Source organism: Brachyhypopomus gauderio, unplaced genomic scaffold (genome assembly GCF_052324685.1).
Source record: "Brachyhypopomus gauderio isolate BG-103 unplaced genomic scaffold, BGAUD_0.2 sc40, whole genome shotgun sequence".
In the NCBI taxonomy this organism is placed as follows: Eukaryota; Metazoa; Chordata; class Actinopteri; order Gymnotiformes; family Hypopomidae; genus Brachyhypopomus; species Brachyhypopomus gauderio.
The window spans coordinates 1,406,723-1,428,647 of record NW_027506868.1 but is presented as its reverse complement, the minus strand read 5'-3'; the positions used below and the strand labels follow the sequence as shown (position 1 = coordinate 1,428,647).

The following is a 21,925-nucleotide window of genomic DNA, read 5'->3' as shown; positions in this document are numbered from 1 at the left end:
ATTATGATTTGGAGGAATATTTACCATAAATGCTTTGGAAAAAAATGATGATGCAGTAATGCATTTGATATGGGCAGTACTGCATAGTTGTTAAGGACACATCAGGACGCATTACTGTTCACACTGCAAACTGTTGCAAACAAAATGACTACTGAATTAATGTAATATTTGGATCTTACATGAATGAAATACAGAATAATTAACAAACTGTAGGAATATGAAACACTTTGTGTGCTAAAGGGCTTCCACTGCAAAGGAGGAGAAAAGACAATGAGTTATGGGTTAAATACTACCAATCCCGGCCCACTTGGATATGGAGGGACATCTGAAACCTGGTAAGTTGTTTTTATGTAATATTGCTGGTATCATAAATACAAGTCATATTTCTGTGTTCACTTATCAGTATCAAATACCCTTTAATGCCATATTGCTATTGTCACATCCAGCCCCTCCCTCCTCCCTGGACCCGCCTAGCTCCCCGCTCCCATTCGTTCCTCCGTCTGTCTGTCACACCCTCGTCGTCAGTCTCTTACACCTGAGTCTTGTTTCACCATCTTTTCTCTGTGTATAACTTCCTGCTTTCCTTCTGTACAGACGCTTTTCTGCTAGCTCTGCCAGTCCTTTACTGTTTTTTTCATTTATTGGAGTTATAACTACAAGTTAAGTTATTTTTACAAGTTAAAAGGATCCATTACTCATTACTTCACTTGGTAAGCTTTTTTACATTCATCTGTAACGGATAATTTAGCATTTTTGACACTCCCGACACTGCGAGTGAACTGTTTTTTGTGCCTCAACCTGTAACGTCAGGAAGAGACAGAGAGGGATCCTTATGCAAAAGCACAGTGCTCTTTATTTGGCAGATAGATACAACCAGAGAATGCGAGATGTAAATGCATAAACGGAGTTGATCTAATGCCGTTTGTTGAGAGTGGTCTATCCGGTCCGGGGTCGTAACGGGAAGGCAGAGTCCATACGGTACCTGAGGGCTAGGCAGAAGACGGGGTCGAGGGAACAGGCAGAGGTCGGTACACAGGAGAAACAGCAGGGTATGATAACGCTCGGTATGCAACATGGTTGGCAATACTTCGCGACGAGGTGTTGTGATGATGGTGTATATGAATGCCTGGAATGTGGGCGTGGTGATGAGGAACAGCTGAGTCCTTAATGGCTATCAGGTGACATTCCTGACACAACCTTGTGAGTTAGTGGTTTTAGTGCACCGTTCTATCAGCAGCTGATATTTTCCCAGCTGTGAAATACCTGCCAGAACTTCTTGGGTGTTAATTTTGCACTTGGATTTTTAACTTGGATATTTGAGCCTTGTGTGCCCGGTTCTCTTGATATTGCCTCGATTACGGCTCATGCTTCCACATCATCTATTTGCTCTGAGTGTATCAAACTGTCTCAGAAGGTGGCAGAACTTCAGGAAAAAATCCATACCTTACATTCTATAAGGGAGGATGAGGAATATCTGGACTCGATTCTTGCCACACAAGCTGCTGATAAAACCGTCCCTGTGACTGGCAAAGAAAGAGACGTTTCTCTGCATTGTCGCTGGGATGTGCTGGGGGCAAAGCCTAAGCTCATCTTGGCCTCAACTCCTAATCCCGTTAACAACAACAATGATAAAGGCTGGACTCTTGTTCAGGGGAAGGGACGTTGCAGAAACCAGCACAGCAGCGGTGGCAAGCAGCAATCTTCAGAACAGAACATTCCTTTAGATAACAGATATCAAGTCTCTAACAGAAGTTGACATGGTAACACTACTTGATGTGATTTCATCACTAAAATCCTCTACTTGTGAACTGGACCCTTTACCTACATGCTTTTTCAAGCAGGTTCTGAGCTCATTAGCAAATGAAGTTCTAACAATTGTTAATCAGTCTCTGCAATTGGGTGAATTCCCTAACTTTTTTAAAACAGCAATGGTTAAACCACTATTAAATAACAGAAATCTTGATCCCACAATTCTCAATAATTATCTACCTATATCTAACCTTTCCTTTCTTAGCAAAATCATTGAAAAAGTTGTGTCAATCCAGTTGAATGATTATGTAAAAGTAAATCAAATAAATGACACTTTTCAATCTGGTTTCAGAGCTCTCCACAGCACTGAAACAGCCCTAGTTAGGGTAGTAAATGACTTGAGATTGAATAAGGATGCAGGCAAACTCTCAGTCCTTTTTCTGCTGGATTTAAGCGCCGCTTTTGACACGGTTGATCATGAAATTCTTCTTGATCGACTACAGAGTTGGGTAGGCCTTAGTGGCTTAGTCTTAGACTGGTTTAGATCGTACCTAACTGGGCGTGATTACTATGTAGCATTAGGTACCTCTTCCTCCACACGTCAAAAAATAACTTGTGGCGTCCCCCAAGGATCAATTCTTGGGCCATTACTATTCAACCTATATATGCTTCCGTTACCACATATCATTAATAAACATGGTATTAGTTATCATCAATATGCAGATGACACTCAACTTTACATTTCTCTAGAACCTAAGGCCCTAAAATCAATTTGCTCACTGTTTGACTGCATAGATGATATACAGACATGGATGTCTGACAATTTTCTGCAATTAAATAAACAGAAGACAGGTTCTTGTTCTTGGCAGTGATTCACAAAGGAATGATGTCCAGACCTATTTAAATCAAATGAATCTGAATGCCAGACAATGTGTTAAGAACCTGGGCGTCACCTTTGATAATGAGCTCAGCTTCAAATCACACATCATGATTACATGCAAGACAGCTTATTTTCACCTTCGAAACATTGCTAAGGTCCAAGATATACTCACTCCTGCTGACAGTGAAAAACTTGTCAATGCATTTATCACATCAAGACTAGATTATTGTAATGCTGTTCTGTCTGCTCTTCCAAAGAGCTCTATTTCGCACCTACAGAGAGTTCAGAATGCGGCTGCAAGTGTTCTGACCTGCAGGAGAAAGAGAGATCATATTACACCTGCACTCCACTCACTGCACTGGTTACCTGTCAGCTTTAGGATAGATTTTAAGGTTCTAGTCATGGTTTTTAAATGTCTTCATGGTCTTGCCCCTCTTTACCTCAGTGAAATGATGGTTAGATATGTTCCAGTCAGGTCTCTGAGGTCTTCAAACAGTAATCTACCGGTGATTCCTAGATGCCGATTAAAGATTGGCGAGGGTGCTTTTAGCCACTATGGCCCAAAGCTCTGGAATTCTCTTCCTGAAGAGCTCAGAGGCATTTCATCCCTGAATAGTTTCAAGAACAGTCTCAAAACATTCCTGTTTAGATCTGCTTTTAGTTAAGAAACTCTAGTCTATTATTTTGTCACTTTATTTATTTCTTTTTATCTTTTTTATTTTATTGTTATCTTCTTATATTTACTTCCTCTTTAGATCTGCTTTTAGTTAAACTTTGTCTCTCTCCTCAGCAGAAACTTATTGCAGAGGTTGTGACTTCTCTCCTGGTACGTGTATACACAGGCGACGCCAGACACAGTTCATAGGGAACTGTCAGGATCAGGGGATTTAACTCGACAAGAGTCGAGAGGTTTGGCGGTCGAACTCCATGGGGGGGGGGGGGGGGGGGGGGGGGGGGTATACAGGTGGCACCATTGGTGGTTACCAGGCAGGGTAACTGAGTGATTGGGAATTTCACCCTCGGCTGGGAGTCGAGCACCAGGTGGCCGTGCATAACTGTGGGCCAACGAACACACAGTTCGCATAAAACCAGTGAGAGTGAAGTGAGTGTTTGTTGTTCTAGAGAGCGTGGGTGAGCTAAATCTGTTGTAATTATCTTAATAGTTTTATTTACTTTACTTTTTTATTATATTGTTTACTTTACTTTTTTACATTTTATGTTATTTTACTTTAATTTCTTCTAACATTTCCTTTCTGTCTTCTCCTTTATACTGTAAAGCACTTTGAGTTGCATGTATGTATGAAAGGTGCTATACAAATAAAGATTATTATTATTATTATTATTATTATTATAAAAAACCCCTAGTGTTGTTCTCCCTTGTCAGTCATTCCCTGCACGGTAATCCCTCACTTCTCCTCTGTCTGGTTTCTACTTAAGACCTGTTCTTCCCGCTACTCGTGTTCTCCCTTTGGTTTCGCTCCCAGTCTCAGTTTGGTGGTTTGTTCCTGGTGTCTAGCGCTTGTGTTCTGTGTGTATGTTCTCCATCGTTAGTATTTCATATATGGTTTGTTCTCGCTGTCTGTTTGGTTAGTTACTGTTGTGCTTTAGTGTTTCTTGTATCTCGTTGCCCCAGTATTCATTGCTGCTCATGTGTTTACGGTTTGTTAGTTTGTGTGTTCTCATGTATTCATGTTCCCAGTTGTTTAGCGTACCTGTTTAGTTAATGTCCTCTCCCCGTTGGTTTGCATAGCTCCCTCTGTCTTCTGTGTCTTTATCGTGTTCTTCAACCTCTCTTATTAAAATCTCTAAAACTCTGCACTTGCGTCATGCCTGCCCGTCACAAACGTAACAGCTATTTATCAATTAAGTGTGATATTTGTACTTTTATTTAAACACTCTAGTTACAAATTAACTCAAAGAAATGTAAAATACATTGAGGTGGCTGTTATGCATGGGCAGTTCTCTCTCATGAGACCACGGAGCTCCCGTGGTCAACCAATGAGGGAGGTAGTGAACGCCAGCCTTGTGGATTTCCCTGTGGACAGCCAATGAGGGCTTACCTTGGACTTAATGGGCAGGGATACGGCAATATAAGCGATGATGGAAGAGGAGATCTTGAGAGATAAAGAGAAAGGAAGACGCTAATCAAAGTCAAAATCAAATTTATTTATATAGCGCTTTTCACAACACATGTCACAAAGCAGCTTTACAATCGTATGGGTCCAGATCCATAATGAGCAAGCCAAAGGTGACAGTGGCAAGGAAAAACTCCCTATGATGGTGGGGATTAGGAAGAAATCTCGGGAGGACCAGAGTCAAAAGGGAATTCATCCTCCATTGGGCGGCCCGTTAGCACAAGTCCATGGTGCGCAGGGTGGTTCTACAGTTCTACAGTAGGGAGACCAGGTATGGTTGTAACATGGAGAGAGTTGTAACACCATCAGTTCCACCCATCACAGATAAGATAGGAGTCATATGATCATTTCAGTATTTACCCAATTCCTCCCTGATCCCACATGGTGAATATCAAGGCTGTAAACAGGCACATGCAGATTCCATCGCGAAAAAACTGATTTTGAGGTGAGAAAGTAAATTTCTGAATCAAGACTATATTTTGTTTAGTACTTATCAGAGGTGGGTAGAATATTCAACAATTTTACTCAAGTAAAAGTACTGTTACTTGAACCAAATGTTACTCAAGTAAAAGTATGCATCCAAAAATTTACTGGGTATTACTGAGTAAAAAGTAAAAAAGTACTTTGATAAAAAGCTACTCAAGTATTGAGTAAATGCATGAGTACTGTCTCGTGTCAATAAATTACATCATGGGAAATTGAATTACTGGAAACAATGACTTTGAATGATAACAAAAATAATTTATTATAAATAAATATAATATATAAAATGTATTTATTATAAATAATTTGTATTTTTGTTTGTTCCTAATTATTAGGCCTGTGTAACTTTAATGTGTTCCACAAAAGGCACTAATTGATGAGCAGTGTTGGGTAAGTTACTTTAAAAAAGTAATTCGTTACAGTTACAAGTTACCTTGTTTAGAATGTAATTGTAGTGTAACTTTTCTGATTACTTTTGAAAAGTAATGTAACTAATTACTTTTGGATTACTTTTTGATTACTTTAAGGTTTAAATGCGTATTGACCCATGATCAACATTTAATTTTTGAGAACTAACAGTGTGAACCTTAAAAGAGTACTAAGCTGAGAGGGAATTGCTGACAGGCAATCACAGGAGGTCCACAAGAAGAGATGCCTGCACCAGCCATGTAAGATTCTCAGACTCCTATCATCGGGCCATACTCTTTTCTGCTCCTCCCCCAGGCTCTACCATTTTCACAGTTTGCAGACTAACACAAGCAGGTTCAGAAACCACTTCTTCCCCAAAGACCATTCTTTCCTTCCCCTCTATCCATACCTTACCATCCACACAAAATCTGTGCAGTGTTCCTCTTCAATTCACATCTGTATAGTCCTATCTACAGTGGTATAGGATAATCTGTATATTATCTGTATGATTCCATCTGTATTTATCACATTTATTTATACCATATATTTTTCTTTGCCCTGTGCATTGTACTGCCATAACTACATTACACATACATGCATTTCCCTAGTTAATTTATCTACTCTGCACATATCTATTAACCATCTTTACTTACACTAGCTGTAAATAACTGCATTTTATCTCTAAATACTGCATTCTATACAATCTGCACGTGTTGCACTTGATTAGATGCCAAACTGCATTTCACTAGTTCATACAAATTTAATTTAAGTGTATTGCTTGTTGAACGGTAGGTTTAAGATAGGTCCAATGATACCGGTAGGCTAGGTCGTGTCATAGACATCGACAAACGGTTTTCCAACACCAAACAGTCATAAATATTCATTTGATACCGTCTGTCATTGTATAATGTCATGTATGATTCCAACGAATACCTGTTTAGGACTTTAAACAGCTAATTTGGTTACCCTGTAAATCAAGCTAGCATACTAAAGGACAAACACATTCAAGTGAATGGTAGTTAGCCCAGCAGGTAGCGCACTATGGAAACCAGTTTGACGGTCAGCATACCTTGCTGTTATCTCGCTTACAACCTCAATAGTGGTTGCCTTCTGATCGGAAATAAACCTCCAAACTCCGAAATTTACACAAAGGCTTGGCATAATCACAAATAGTTGCCGATGGTAGCACATGGTTCACATTTATTTACAACACGTAGCGAAAACAAATGCTCCTTAAATGTCCAGTGCTTGAAGGCGTCTGTCATTATTGCTGCTTGAGCTGAAACCAACCGCGCGCTTGCTGCTCCAGCACAGAAACAAGCGGGAAACGGCGATATAGGGCGCAAAGCAATAAAAATATCATTAAATATTTCGCAAAGGTTTTTGTTTATATTTTTTAAATGTAACTAAAATTGTAATTCTTAATTTTTCCAGAAGTAACTGTAACTGAATTACATATTTTCTCATTGTAACTGTAATGAATTACAGTTACACTTTTTTGTAATTAAATTACGTAACGTCGTTACATGTAACTCCCCAACACTGCTGATGAGACTGTCAGCCAATACGTGTAGCTACAACTTGACGCTAACTGAATCAATTTGTAGCAAACTTTGGTTCAACTAAATCAGTGGTTCCCAAAGTGGGGGGCGCACCCCACAGCTATTGCAGGGGGGGCGCGGAGCTTGAAAGTAAAACGTGCACATGTGTCAATATTAGGGATGCACCGATTCCGATATTAATATCTGAAAAAATTCTAGATCGGGTATCGGGGACAATGTGACCGATCCATAAAAACAGATCTATTCAGTCTAATTCTATGCTTGTATTGCTTGCTTTTCGGAGTTAGTTCAACCTTAATACTCGTGCTGGTGGTATTCCACTTAGTCCGTTTATTTGCTGGTTGACCAAAATAAACCTGGGCTCCAGCAACACTTCACTGTTCATACATGAACTGGTGAGTTGTCCAAAGCTCATTTAATGCGTTACTTACAGAAATAAAATAAAGAGCAGTGGTCTGACTCGGTCTACGGCAGAAAGCTAAAAATACAACAATATTCCATACGCACTCTCAACTCGCTCCCTTAAAGAGACAGTACACATATTTCTGGCCGTTACATGCTTTGTGCTCTGCGTGATGTCTGCGCTTGCAAACTAGCCGCATATGTATTGCTGTTTCTCTTATTTAAAAGGTTTCTTGCAGTTTATTTTTTTCATGTTTGACCAAAGTTGTGAACCTATTGTTTTTGTAAGTTTTCAACACATCCCTAGTCAATGGGGGGAACCACTGAACTAAATCATCAGATATTGCTAGTGTGTACACTCAGAGTGTGAATTGGTTTTTATTATTGCACTGCGTTACATATAATAATTACATCATACAAACGTATTACACAAAATTATACATACGGCAAACTTATCGCATCGTCTTTCCTCAAATTTGATGTTGAGTTCTTGTAGGCTGAAATGTCCACACGTTTTGGCAGACACAACTGACAGCGCATTATATACCTGTCCTTTTTACACGTTTGTAATGTAAACATTGGCTGTATGAGGTCTGGGATGCTCGGTAGGTTTTTCTGTCACTTTCTTGCTACCGGTGGAGAAAGTTTGCTTATGTGATCACGTGACTGACCGGCTTCAATTGATTGGTCACTCATACTCAGGTAACGAGACGTTGGTCAGTCTTCTCTCACTGAAAAGACGAATTATTTACAAAACGAAAGTAACGGTAGCGTGCAGCGCAAATCCGATTGTAACGGAGTAAAAGTCGCGTTTTTCTCTTGTCGTGCTTTGATCCTCTTTCACCTAGCACAGCATGCTCGTTGATTGCAAGAGAAAACATTACCAGTCTTGTCTTTATCCTTTTATTAAATGTATACAAAAATACAGAGCGCTCTGGAGAGAACACACACAAGCCTATCTACTCTACCCTATGGCTCTGTGCGCAGGTCTCTGCCTGACACATTTTCGTCCTGTTCTATATAGTGTGGCCTGGGTATAAGCCCCCCCGTTTCTTTTGGACTTTCCCTAACCTAGCCTCTTAGACAAAGGCTGATTGTCTAAGACATTCACAATCCGCTGAGCTCATCTTGTTTTTTTCCCTAAATCTTACAATGACTTTTGCCAATTATGATTTTCACAGACTTAATAGTGGTTCCATAGATAGGAGTTGCACGTAGATCACATACGTTAAACATACAGATGTTTCCTTACTAAGAGTGGGAGAGAGGCCTTCGCTTCCTGGTCCTGTCAAACTGATATACGTTCTTATTCTTCTTCTTAAGCATCCTGTTCTTTTAGAAAACGACAGGCATTTGGAATATGGGACAGAGCATACAGGCCTTTTCTCAGACACACTTGATAATTAGCTATTTGATTAATACTATACTGTAAGCAAAACATAAAGTGATTAATATTAGAAGTTTAATTAATACTTTAAGACTGGTCAAATTATATATGGATTATGATAAGCTGCTTGATCAATACTGTAATGTAAACAATATATGAAGGGATTAAAATGTAAATCTCAACAATTCCCCCTTTTTGATCTCTAAATAGATCAAACTTTAGGTTAATCCAAAACTACCTTCTCATCTTCTGACTCCAACAATGACATCATACCCAATCATCTTTGTGGATCCTCCTTCTCAATCTTACTGCTGATTAAGCTTCCCACTAAGCTTCTTCTACATTGGAATATACCAACATCCACATGTAATCATAATAGCCTAAAATATACCCACAGAAGTTAACACAGACATAATAAGACCTTTATATTTTCCAAATTGTCCTTCCAACCAGTCAGTAACCAAATATTGTCTCCTGCATATCCTGTAGTTAATTCAATTATCTGCTGTCGGTTCCATTTAGTATAATGTGATCGGATGCCTTATATAATTTCTGATGTATTAGCTTCGAGTGTTGGTCCCGGTGTTGGGACAGGTCTTAATAAGGCCTGAGGTGTCTGAGCCCGATTGGCCCACTCCTATGAACTAGTGTCTTTATATAATACTGGTCTCCAAGCCAGTCTTGACACTCTTGCCCCGTTAAAATCACATATGGTCCACTTCTCACGTACTGCCTCCTGGTACACATCTGAGCTTCGGCTCTTAAAGGCCAAAGGGCGACAACTCGAGCGATTGTGTCGCAAAACTGGTTTGTCCATTCACAGGGACATGTACAAGGACCACATGATTCATTATAAGGATTCTTTATCTCGAGCTAAATCTGACTACTATAATGGTTTAATTGTTTCTATGAAAGGTGACACTAGATCGCTGTATGCACTTGATAACAACACTGTTCAAGGCCCGGACTCCATTCCACCGCATCTCTGTACTACCACCTTGTGTAATTCTCTAATGTCATTTTTCAATGAGAAAATAGAGACTATCTATAAATCTTTTAGAGCTCAGCCGGTAACTGTAACTGTTCTTGAACCACCCAACTCTCCCCAACCGTCTCCTACATTTCCTAGATTAGTGTCCGACTCCTCTCTTTCTCCAACTCATTTGTCATCTTTCTCTCTTCCTTCTATTTCTGAACTCTCTAATCTCATCTCTAAAGCTAAGCAATCCACCTGCACACTACTGCTATTCTGGTTCACAGTCTTGTTACTTCACGCCTGGATTATTGCAATTCTCTTCTTTTTGGTCTTCCCCTCAAATTACTAAACAAACTTCAAATGGTTCAAAACTCAGCTGCACGTATTATTTCAAGAACACCATCCTTCCATCACATCACTCCTGTTCTGCACCAGCTACACTGGCTCCCAGTTACACAACGCATACACTACAAAATCCTTCTCCTCACTTTCAAAGCAATTCATAATCTCGCACCTCCATATATATTAGACCTTATTAACATCACCTCTCACTCTCGATCACTGAGATCGTCTGCTTCTACACACCTGTCTGTCCCCATTACACACCTCAGCACCATGGGCGGTCGGGCGTTCAGTAGCTCCGCCCCTAGATTGTGGAATGCTCTTCCCCCAGACTTGAGAAACTCTCAATCAATCATACATTTTAAGTCAGGTCTCAAAACTCATCTTTTTAAATCTGCTTATAACTGCTGATCTCTATGGTCTGTTCATTCATTTATTCATTTTTATTGTTATATCTTATTTTATTTTATTATCTGCCGCTTTTACTCTATTATTTCTGTTTTTTGCTTCATGTAAGGTGACCTTGAGTGCCAGGAAGGCGCCGTTAAATAAAATGTATTATTATTATTATTACTCCTATTACTAGATATACGGCACGCGACCTGTGCTGGGGATGTGCTAGTACTACAGATGAAACATCCCAATTAGTAACTAGTTTTTTGGTAGGATGTGCGTCTCTCTGAGAAAATAATGCTAACCCTTGAACTTTATACTTGCTAAATGACCGTTCCAGCCGGCCAGTAGTAGGATTGTCAACTCCTGAAGCTTTATGTGAAACTCTCCAAGCAAACTCAAATTATGCAGTTTCCATTAAAACAATATTGGCTTTGACCCACCATAGACCCACATAGACAAGGGGCAGTCCCCTGTAAGATCCTGGTGACCCACCATGCTGTTAAATACTAACAATCACACTGCTACTACTTTCAATAAAAATACAAAAACATATAGTCAAATAAACAATGTTACACAAGGCCTGTAAAACAACATTAGAAAAAATTACTAAAAATCCACATCCATCACAAAACTTTTACTCCATCTCTGCCAGCGTCATCTATTCTTCTGCCCGCGTTGGAGGTGAGGATAGACTGTCCTCCTGATGTACCTCTGCTCTCGGGTAAATTATTCTGACCCGTTGCTTGAGAGCTCCGTATCTCGGCGCGCTGGTTCTGATGCTCAGCACCGGCTGAGGTTGTACCACGTTTCTCCTTTGCCCTTCAGTAGGACGGAGTGTGATGTTCCCTTCAGTGACCTCGACTGGAGTGGTCCACCTGGGCTCTGACCACTTCCTTTGATGACCTTGAGCAGGACCCATTTGGTGACGGGCAGGTCTGCTCATGATGTTGGTTCTGACTCCTCTCCTTGTATCTGGACAGAATAAGCTTCACAAATTGCTTTTTAGTACATTGTAACCTTCTTTGTACGACCCCGAGTGTACCTGTCCGGTTTCGCAAGCGCATTGGGGGACCCCCGAAAACTTCTCACTGTCATGAGCTCAAACGGAGTGAATCCTGCAACAAAATTCACTGAAGATCTTCTGGCCAACCATACAAATACATTTGTGCACATACCTTTACCTTTATACTTACCATTTATAATTTTCACTTTAACCTGAGATTGAGAATGATAAACCAACCCATACTTGTGTCTCAAACCCAAATTTTGTTCCACAAATTTTAGCTCCTAGCTAGTGAAGTGCATCCCATTATCTGAGCACACTTAATTTAGTAAACAATGGTGCAGTATCCAGTAATTTTATCAACATTTTGCAGACTGACTTAAAGTCCTCTGCCCTGGTGGAAATGCTTCTACCCAACCTGAGAATTTATCCACAACCTCTAACAAATACCTTAATCCTGTATTTGTATTAACATATCCATGTAGTCAATCTGAATTTCTTCTCCTACATCCATTGCATATATAATCTTACATATGTGTATTTCCTTACACTATTCTCTGCTGCTGTAACAATGCAAATTTCCTCACTGAGTGATTAACAAAGAATTATCATATCATATCTTATCTCCTGTGGTCCAGGGAACTTGCCTAGACCTGGTCTTAAAGCATGACAGCTGTTATGCACATTGCAAATATCACATTACTCTGTCCAGTCTGCTATTACGTCAGTATAGGTGCCATCAGTAACTAAAATTTTCCTTCATTTATTTTTACCCACGTGCTACCCAGTGTGCCTCAGTTCACACTGGTTTGATCAATTGACTCTGTACCCCGTTTGGTCCTTCCCAGACTTCCTTATCTCTTACCATCTTTGTTCAACAATGCCATTTTATTTTATTTCATTAATTAATTAATTTATTTAATTTTTTCTCTGGGGTAGATTTTTCCTGTAGTTTAAGTAGCTCTGGGTCCTGTGGTAGAAGAGATCACTCCTCGTCTGCCCTGCAAACCATCTGATGGGCTCCTGTGACACAACCTGCTTGCCTGTGTCTCTCAGCTCGCCCCCCTTTTGATATCCTGTAACTGTGTGTGTGCGACTTCTGCTTCATGCTGTGTGCAGTCTAACAGGAAGTTGACTTCCTCTCCCCCTTTTCCTGAAATCACATTCAGGACTGTGTTTCAGAAACTTCTAAGAATGGTATGTTTTAATCAGCAACTGCCAAGTCCACGGCCTGTGCCAATGCCTGTTTTAGTTTAATGTATTGTCTTTCTCTGTAGTGGCGAAATACTATAAATTTAATAAACTAGGTATTGAAAGATTTAAATTAGCTCACTCTTCAGAAAGTTAGTTGTTACCCAATGCCTTGCTGTACTCTGTAAAAAATTATTTTTGACTTTGTAAATATAATTAAGTTAATTTAAGTACTATCTAAAAGAATAATATATTCCCGGCTGGTGACTTAAGAATCTTACATAAAATTATATACAATACTTTGTGTTTCTTTATAATAGTTTGTCTTCAAATACATTTGTATATTTTAGTCTAAATAGCAAAGTAAACCATAAACATTTTGTAGTTAAATACACTGAAATTATGAGTAAATATTACTTAAATATATACTTTGTTAAATTTACAATTTACTTGCTGTTTCTACGTGGAAAAACTTTCCTAAGTTTTTTTTTTTTTTTTTTTTTTTTTTTTTTTTTTTTTAGTAAACCATACTCCAAATTTTTCAGTGTACTGGCTCTCCTTATCATGCTTACCTACTCCTTTCCCATGTGACCCGTGTGTGAAGCTAATGAGATGTGTGGAGTGGCTGAATCTCCCATCATATACCAGCACTTCTGGGCATGTCTCAGCTTTGCAGGGGTTGCAGCACCCCCAGGCCCCAGTAGCTGTTCCTCAAATTCCTCCCCATGAATTGGATCCCCTGCTGTGTCATAAAACAATATAACATGAAGTGGGTCGGGTGGCAGGACATTCAATCAAAGTGATCCGGCTTCCAGGAAATGAACTGGGAGTGGACGCCCCTCGCGGCTCATGAGTGAGGCTTCAGGAAACCCCTGTAGATAGCAACCGTGGAGGCCAGTCTGTGGACATCAGGTGTCTGCTGTCTGTGAACAGTGCATTTGTAATGTCTCTTCCACAGGTTAACAGGTGAAGTCTTTGATCTCAGGAACCTGTGTTTAGTGGCCTGCTTGCCGCATTGTACAGTCATTAGAACAGTTCTGTGCAGACTTTGATATTCTCCAGCCAGAAATGATAGTCTTTGAGTACCGCCAGTGAGGGACAACATAGGGTTTGCCGTAGCTTTGCTGTGCGAGTTCTCATCAGGGCCCCGCCATTGCCCTGGTACTGCAGAAGGGTTTGGTGCTGGACCTCTGACCTCTGGCCCTCCTTCATCCTACGGTTCTGTGGGGACTCTTTTTCGCCCAGTGACTCTCCTGAACACAAAGAGAACATCCACCCCACCTGCCACAACGAAGTTGCCAGGATCACTGTGACCTTCCTTGCCCCTTCCCAAAACCCCTTCTTCTAAAATTTAGGTTAGACCCAAACTGTTGATACTACTGCATAAAATAATACACTTAGGGGACATATTGAGGTCTCTGGGGCGGACCCCCGCTCTGAGGGCTGTTGTAGTGCAACAACATGCTCAGAGACATTTCATCTCTGCCCAGCTTCAAGAAGAGTCTCAAAACCTTCCTGTTTAAATCTGCTTTTAATTAAGAAACTCCAACTCTGTTCTAATTGCCATCTTATTTACTTTATTGCAATATTTTCTAGTATTTTATAATTTGTCACTTTATTACATTATTTTATTAGGTTTGATTCCTTTTTATCTTTAATTTCTTTTAACATTTTCTTTTTGTCTTTAATCCCTTTTAATATTTCTTTTTTTATTATTATTTATTTATTCTATAAAACACTTAAGAGTTGCATGTATGCATGAAAGGTGCTATACAAATACAGATTATTATTAATTGTTCCCTAGTCACTTTAACTGGCATCAGGTTCCTCATATTGAACTGACAACTCACAGACCCATTCCAAAAATTAGAAAAACATGGAAACATTGATTAATATCCAAAAAACTACTTTCATGGATTATATATTCAGGGCCCGCAGTGTAAACGATTTCAAGTATTTATTTTTTTTTATGTTCATTTATTATTATAATTACCCATCCTCTAAGTCTCCCAGAGCCAAGCTCTTTCCTGCTGACAGCTTGTCCAGTTTAACTAGCCAACTGCCTCCTCCCTCACTGAGAGTCGGTCAGACAGGGCAGTGACGTCAGTCAATGGCAGAGGCTGATATTCTCCAAGGCCAGTGGGCCTGTGCACAAATGGCATGTTTAAAACTTCCTATAATTTTGATTCACTTTTCCTAGATCTAGTGCCCTGGTACGGGCCTACAGACTCATCAACTCAGAACACTCTAGTGCAAAATGCTGGAGTGAGAGAAGCTGTTCTGTGACATTACGTCATTCTTCTCTGGCTTCTATAAGTTCCTCTGCTAGGGAAACACTTCCTGACTTCAAACCATTGCCCCCATTGTTTCTCTCTCTGACATATTATCTTCACTCTCTTCACTTACCCCCGTGTGTGTACTATATATAACTAACTCCATCCAAGTCCCTTCTAAAACGCAGTTAACACTTTTTACCCCACGGCACGAGTTCCCTTTTTCTAGTCTTAAGTATTAATATCTAGTATCAAGGGGCGGCTCGCGCTTTTTAAACTCAACGACGTCGGTTTTATCTATTAGTACAGTTTCTACTATTACATTAATTCCTGAATAAATTCCTTTTGCTGCACGTTTATGTGTCTCAGATCTAAATCTTTTCCGCGTTTGATAATTTTGCGAGTTAAACGTGCGCACTTTTAACCAGTCGGTCTATTTTCCGAAGATGTAACGATTCTCGGTTAGGAGACGGATGCAAATACACGAATGAAATGTAACTTTTAGAGCGGCGGGAATGCTTGTCTAAGCACACTGTCCTCACGCGACAGGTGCACGCGCGGCGAGGCACTTTTTCTCAAGACGTCCAACTAAGATTGATTACTTTTACTAAATACAGAGGAAGGACAAAACCAAGGCATAACGTACACACAAACCAAACTACACTTAGACCTCATTTCAACACTCACTTACAATTCAAAACTAGAACACCTCAGACAAAGAACAGACTATACTATTTGTTTAACAACGAAGGAAGAAATTGAACAGATGACTCAGCCAATATATAGGTGGGATACAGAGAAACCACTAACATTAACAGGACAAACCCAACAACCAATTAAAATATAAAAGACCGTCAGCATAGCGAACCCAACTAATCGGCACACGAACTTATTAACAACCGAACTTGAGTTATGATCCCTAAGGTGTAGTCTGAGACCAAAGCAAACTATAACGTAGACGAAAAAAACTCGTACGAACGCCAGACCAACGAATGAAAACACTTAACCAAACACAATATGTGAACCTCAAAGGTATAGTCAGACTAGGGGAAGCCCTGAAACGTAGACGACACTCAAACAATGACAATATATGAATAAAATAGACTTAATTTATACATGAAACATGAGGGAATGGCAATAACACGACAACACTACACAAACATGGCATGAAATAATTCACACAGTACAACTACATAAACTGATGAAGGGAAACTTAAACCAACGCACATAATCAAGTACACAAATCAATCAACTTAGATGCATAGACATCACATTAACAGAGAACGATACCGGAGTCGCAAGGACTCATGGGAAGCAGCGCTGTCCCCCATTGGACCGACGCCTCAATATAAAAATATACAACACTAATAGTTGAAATTAGCCATAATCTCCGAACCGTCAGAACACATATTTCAACGCTACGGTTATACTTAAACTATGATCATGAATGCCAGACACCTGCTCTAGTGCTATATGAACCGATAAGAATATATTTGTGTTAACTAAATAAGTTACATACACTGAAAGCTGACAACATTGCAAACACTCATTTTAAGAAACACTCATTTCAAAACTCATACATTTGGGCTGCAGCGGGGTGATAACGAAAGGTTCTTCAATCAATATGCACAACCAGAACAACTCTTCATGCGCACTGTGCAGTGGTCCGATTCAAACAGGCCCCACCCCTACCAATCATAAACTTAACATATTCAGTTATCTTTTACTTACTACATAATCATTGCAATGCCTATTTCAGCTCAATATTGATAACAACTAGTTATATTTAGTAATGGCAATATATATATATATTTTTTTTATAAAACATGAAATAATAATTAATGATTACTAAAATAATTAATTAAAACCAAACCTGGGTGTACAGTGCACGGTCCTAACTTGGTCACCCATACTTTTTAATGTCGCATAACAGCCAGCCACTTCTTATGATTTTCTTCAATAGTATAAATCACTTTACTGGTCATATTCATCTGTTCCTCTAAAGTATTTAATTCTACGTCAAACTGTTTGTATGACTTCTGCATTTCCTCACATGTTGATAAAAAACACAGATACTCACCTGAAGTTTTAAATATAGAATAAGAGTTCTGTTCTGACACCACGAGGTTTTACCACCCTCAATCAATTCAGGTTATTTGTCCGGCTTTTTGCTTTGTCCAAATTAAGTCTATTTATGGATTCCTCCGGTCCAAAGGTCAACTCAAAACCTAGCTCGCGGGGACTCGAACCCCTGCGTATCCCAATCGTCTCGTCAAACGAAAGGTTCGGTTCGCCAAACCACGGAAATAAAGCAACTTAAGCCGGTAGGGACTCAAACCCTTTTTACCTTAGGGACTGAAACCCTATTCCTTGGTTACAACTTTTTAACCATATACTTTTACCTTTTTAGACAAAAGACTGGATTTAATTTAGAATCATCCAAGTACTGTCAGTTCACCACAATTTGGTTACAATTCAATTTTGCAGATTTAGTGTTTAACTGGCTCTGCCTTACCAATGTTCTTGTGCCGGCACGGACGAACTGACAGTCATTAGATGAGAAAAAAGTTCCAAAATATCCTGCAATCACGTCGGGCGTCACCAATTGTCGTGCTTTGATCCTCTTTCACCTAGCACAGCATGCTCGTTGATTGCAAGAGAAAACATTACCAGTCTTGTCTTTATCCTTTTATTAAATGTATACAAAAATACAGAGCGCTCTGGAGAGAACACACACAAGCCTATCTACTCTACCCTATGGCTCTGTGCGCAGGTCTCTGCCTGACACATTTTCGTCCTGTTCTATATAGTGTGGCCTGGGTATAAGCCCCCCCGTTTCTTTTGGACTTTCCCTAACCTAGCCTCTTAGACAAAGGCTGATTGTCTAAGACATTCACAATCCGCTGAGCTCATCTTGTTTTTTTCCCTAAATCTTACAATGACTTTTGCCAATTATGATTTTCACAGACTTAATAGTGGTTCCATAGATAGGAGTTGCACGTAGATCACATACGTTAAACATACAGATGTTTCCTTACTAAGAGTGGGAGAGAGGCCTTCGCTTCCTGGTCCTGTCAAACTGATATACGTTCTTATTCTTCTTCTTAAGCATCCTGTTCTTTTAGAAAACGACAGGCATTTGGAATATGGGACAGAGCATACAGGCCTTTTCTCAGACACACTTGATAATTAGCTATTTGATTAATACTATACTGTAAGCAAAACATAAAGTGATTAATATTAGAAGTTTAATTAATACTTTAAGACTGGTCAAATTATATATGGATTATGATAAGCTGCTTGATCAATACTGTAATGTAAACAATATATGAAGGGATTAAAATGTAAATCTCAACACTCTGCACATATTTACTCAAGTAAAAGTAAAAGTCGTTCATATTAAAACTACACAGCAAATGTGCCAGTGTTAATTTTTCTGTGTTGGTGTAAATTAACAGGGGTTACTAGTAATTTTACTCGGAATTGATCAATATTAACTCCCGCTGGAGTTAGTCCCCATAGTGTCAGAGTTAATATCTGTCGTTATGAGGATCACTCTGAATTTACACTGTGGCTCGTTAAATTGGCCACACCCACCCTTTGATACGCCTGCTGGAGCATTACCTGGGACACTGTCACTCAGCAGCAGCAGCAGTCATACTTCGTCGTGAAAATCTCTCCTTTCTATGGTAAGTTAAGTTTTGGTCGATAAAATTATCCCTTTGGGATTGATATTACCGTTTTGTGGTTGATTTTGGCTGCTAGGTAGCTAAGCGCATTAGGCTAACTAACGAACGTTAGTTTAGCTTGCTAGCGCTGGCCAACACTGCACTGGACCAGGGTTTACCAAACAATCCCTCAAATCATTTATGGTGTTCATAAGCGAAGGCTGTTTGAGTAATATGGTTGAATTGAAAATGTTGTACACGATAGGAGTGTAGTATGTCGACATTACAAACGTGCATGGCACGTTTTAAGTAGGGCTAGGCATGTATTAGCCTATGTTTGGTAACTTGGTGTTGGGTGGGTTAACTGAAATTTTCTGTTTCCAAACGTTCCTGAACGTTTATTAACGACGTTTGGTCTCTCATGGAGAAAAATATATGTAACTTAGAGCTGTGTTTTTTTTTCACTGGGTGTAAATGTAGAGAACTTAGGAATACGTCAAGTAATGTCATTTTTGTCTTTAAAGCAACATGCTGGTTCCTGTAGAATATAATGGAGTCAGAAAATGGGTCAGGGTACCACAGGCCGAGGATGAGTACAGTTACTCCCAGTTTTTGCAAGCAGGTACCTGTTAGGCTAATTTGACTGTCATGTTTATTTGTGCTTTTAAAGGGGCACAATGTAGGATTACAAGCGTTTTCTCTGCGGAAATGCACTCTGTAAAACCTTAAAGGGGCATTATGTAGGATTAGAAGTTTAACTAGAGTGCATTTATTGGAAACTACAGATGAAAATGATATTTCCTGCTAACTCCAGTGTATGTATAGTCCATCAGCTTTGCTCAATGCATGTTTGTCGCTCCCAAACCTTGCTTATCCACAGTATCTTGTGTTTCAGTGCTGGCAAAATTCAATTCGGCAGATTCTGCTTCTTTGAGGCTGAAGGATTCATCTAATGTTGAAGTGGGTTCAGACATATTTGATGAACTTTTAAAGTCATGAGGTGTGTTTTTCAAGGCAGAGGAATGTTATGGTAAGTGACTGCAGGCTTATGTTTTTGATTAATTAATTCTTGAGTTTGTTTTATACAAAAGGTAAATTGAGCTGTAACTCATTTCCTGTCTCAAGTTCAGGAAGCGGTAGATGTGTATAGCCAATTGTCATTTACAATGTAATGCTATGTGTTTTCTTAGGTACCCATACTGAGGTGACGTTCTTAGAGGGCTCATCTTCATCAGACTGGTCACCATCACCATCATGTGCATCCCAAGGGTCATCATCAGGTTCTGACTCAACACTGATACTGGAATCTACAAAGACTCTGAGAAGACAGCCGATTGAAGGACCCCTGGCTGGCAACATTGCAAGAGATGTAAGTTAGCCAAATGCTATTGACCCTGAGGTCAATTAGACCAATGTCAAACTTTAATATAAAGTTTCACAATAAGTATATTAGTACTGTAACTTCAGTAGGTGTTGAACTGAAAATGCAGAGCTTTGCTATGATAGCTAATTCTCATTTATCATGCCAAATAACTGTTACATCAGCTGAAATACACACTTGCAGTGTGATTGATATGCAATTGTTGTTTCAGAATGTTAGAGCTGCTCTGTGTTCAAAGCCTGGTGGAAAAAGAATACTAGAAGAGTACGAGAAAACAAGCACCATCAGTGATATATCAGTGAATAATGTAAGACAGGAAACCAGGAGCAAACTCAAGTTCAGGAAGTAGCGGATGTGTGAATATAGCCCACTAATTAGTAGATACAGTAGTTTACTCATGCCTTCAGTGCAAAAAGAAAAGAGGACATTGTTGTGTTCTCTCATGTTTTTGTCCACATTACTACAAATTACATACTGTGTCTTACTGCTAACCATATTCAGTCCATCATGTAATTAAAGAAAACTTAACTGTAACTGATGCGGCAGTGTGTCACTTCTATTTCTGCAGTCTGGCATTCTGAGGAGTGGGATTCTGAGATGGCTGCCATCCTGCTTCTGCTTCAACTCTTGCCTCCAACAGTTAAAGGCAGGAAGAGTGGCAAGATGAGTGCATCAGAGGCTACTCAACGCCTGATCAAGATCATGAAGGTATTTTCTTAGGACTGTACATCACTGATGCAAGGTTTTCAGGAGCCAATATGGCATTGTAATTCTTGGGGTGCAGTTAAATAGTTTTCAAAAAGTAATACATCCATTTATCACTCAAAAATAAATGAATATTGTGTACATTCATAGATCCATGCCCTGAATTCATCAATAATTCATCAAGTGTATTGCTCACATCCATTCATACATTCATTTGCACGTGAATTAAAATGACTTGAGTAAAAACATTTCATCACTCACACTCACTTTTCCACTCACAGGTGGGAACAAGCATGGAGACCTTCCTTAAAGAAACTGGCCCCAATCAGCCCTTCCTGCTCGGTGTCGGAGAAAGAAGCAACATCATCCAGGACTTCTACATCATCCTGGACCAGAAGGCCATTCCCTGCAGGATGCAGACCCCGGTTGCAGCCTTTGATGAGCTCTTCAAGGCGCATTATGCTTTTGCTGTGTCGTATGATGATGCCCTGTCCATCTTCTTCATCTTCATCCAATCCACTGTTTATGGCATTGACGTTGGCAAATATGGAGTCAAATTAGGGTCTTTAATGGTGACGAAAAAAAAATAATATCGCAAATATAAGATTAGCATTTTGCATTTTACGTTCCTAATTTGTTTCTGCAATACTTTCCCTCTTTTGCGTTTCTTTCTTTTCTTTGCGTTTCACATTTTATGTTGCTGCTTTTTTTTGCAATACTTTCTCCCTTTTGCGTTTCTTTCTTTTCTTTGCGCATCACTGCTTTTCTTTGCGTCTCGCATTTTACATTCATAATTTTTTTTGCGCTTCTCTCTTTTCTTTGCTCCGGTTTTACCCTCTGTGTGGGGGCCGGGAAAGAGGCGTGGCCAAGAGCGAAAGGCGTGCTGTGAACGTTCAGCGTCATCAGTTGAACAGTCACACAGCGCGGCAATTTGGTTACTGGTATCATGGCAGACGGTCGCCCAGCTGGACCACAGGTATATGC

The 21,925-nt window shown here is 39.7% G+C and overlaps 1 protein-coding gene across 3 annotated transcripts; it reads left to right on the top strand.

The window, feature by feature from the left end:
• The first annotated feature begins 595 nt into the window (after positions 1-595).
• On the top strand, positions 596-21,673 carry LOC143485801 (uncharacterized). 3 transcript variants are annotated; one of them, XM_076985385.1, is made up of 8 exons: positions 596-710; positions 5,583-5,637; positions 5,818-5,915; positions 19,751-19,885; positions 20,046-20,224; positions 20,448-20,543; positions 20,805-20,944; positions 21,223-21,673. In XM_076985385.1, the coding sequence occupies exons 7-8, from the start codon at positions 20,834-20,836 to the stop codon at positions 21,529-21,531; spliced, it is 420 nt and encodes a 139-aa protein (XP_076841500.1). In that variant the 5' UTR covers positions 596-710; positions 5,583-5,637; positions 5,818-5,915; positions 19,751-19,885; positions 20,046-20,224; positions 20,448-20,543; positions 20,805-20,833; the 3' UTR covers positions 21,532-21,673. The 3 variants fall into 3 exon arrangements, with proteins under 3 accessions (XP_076841500.1, XP_076841501.1, XP_076841502.1); XM_076985386.1 differs by lacking the exon at positions 20,448-20,543; XM_076985387.1 differs by lacking the exons at positions 596-710; positions 5,583-5,637 and having other exon boundaries at positions 5,774-5,915.
• The last annotated feature ends 252 nt before the right edge of the window (positions 21,674-21,925 follow it).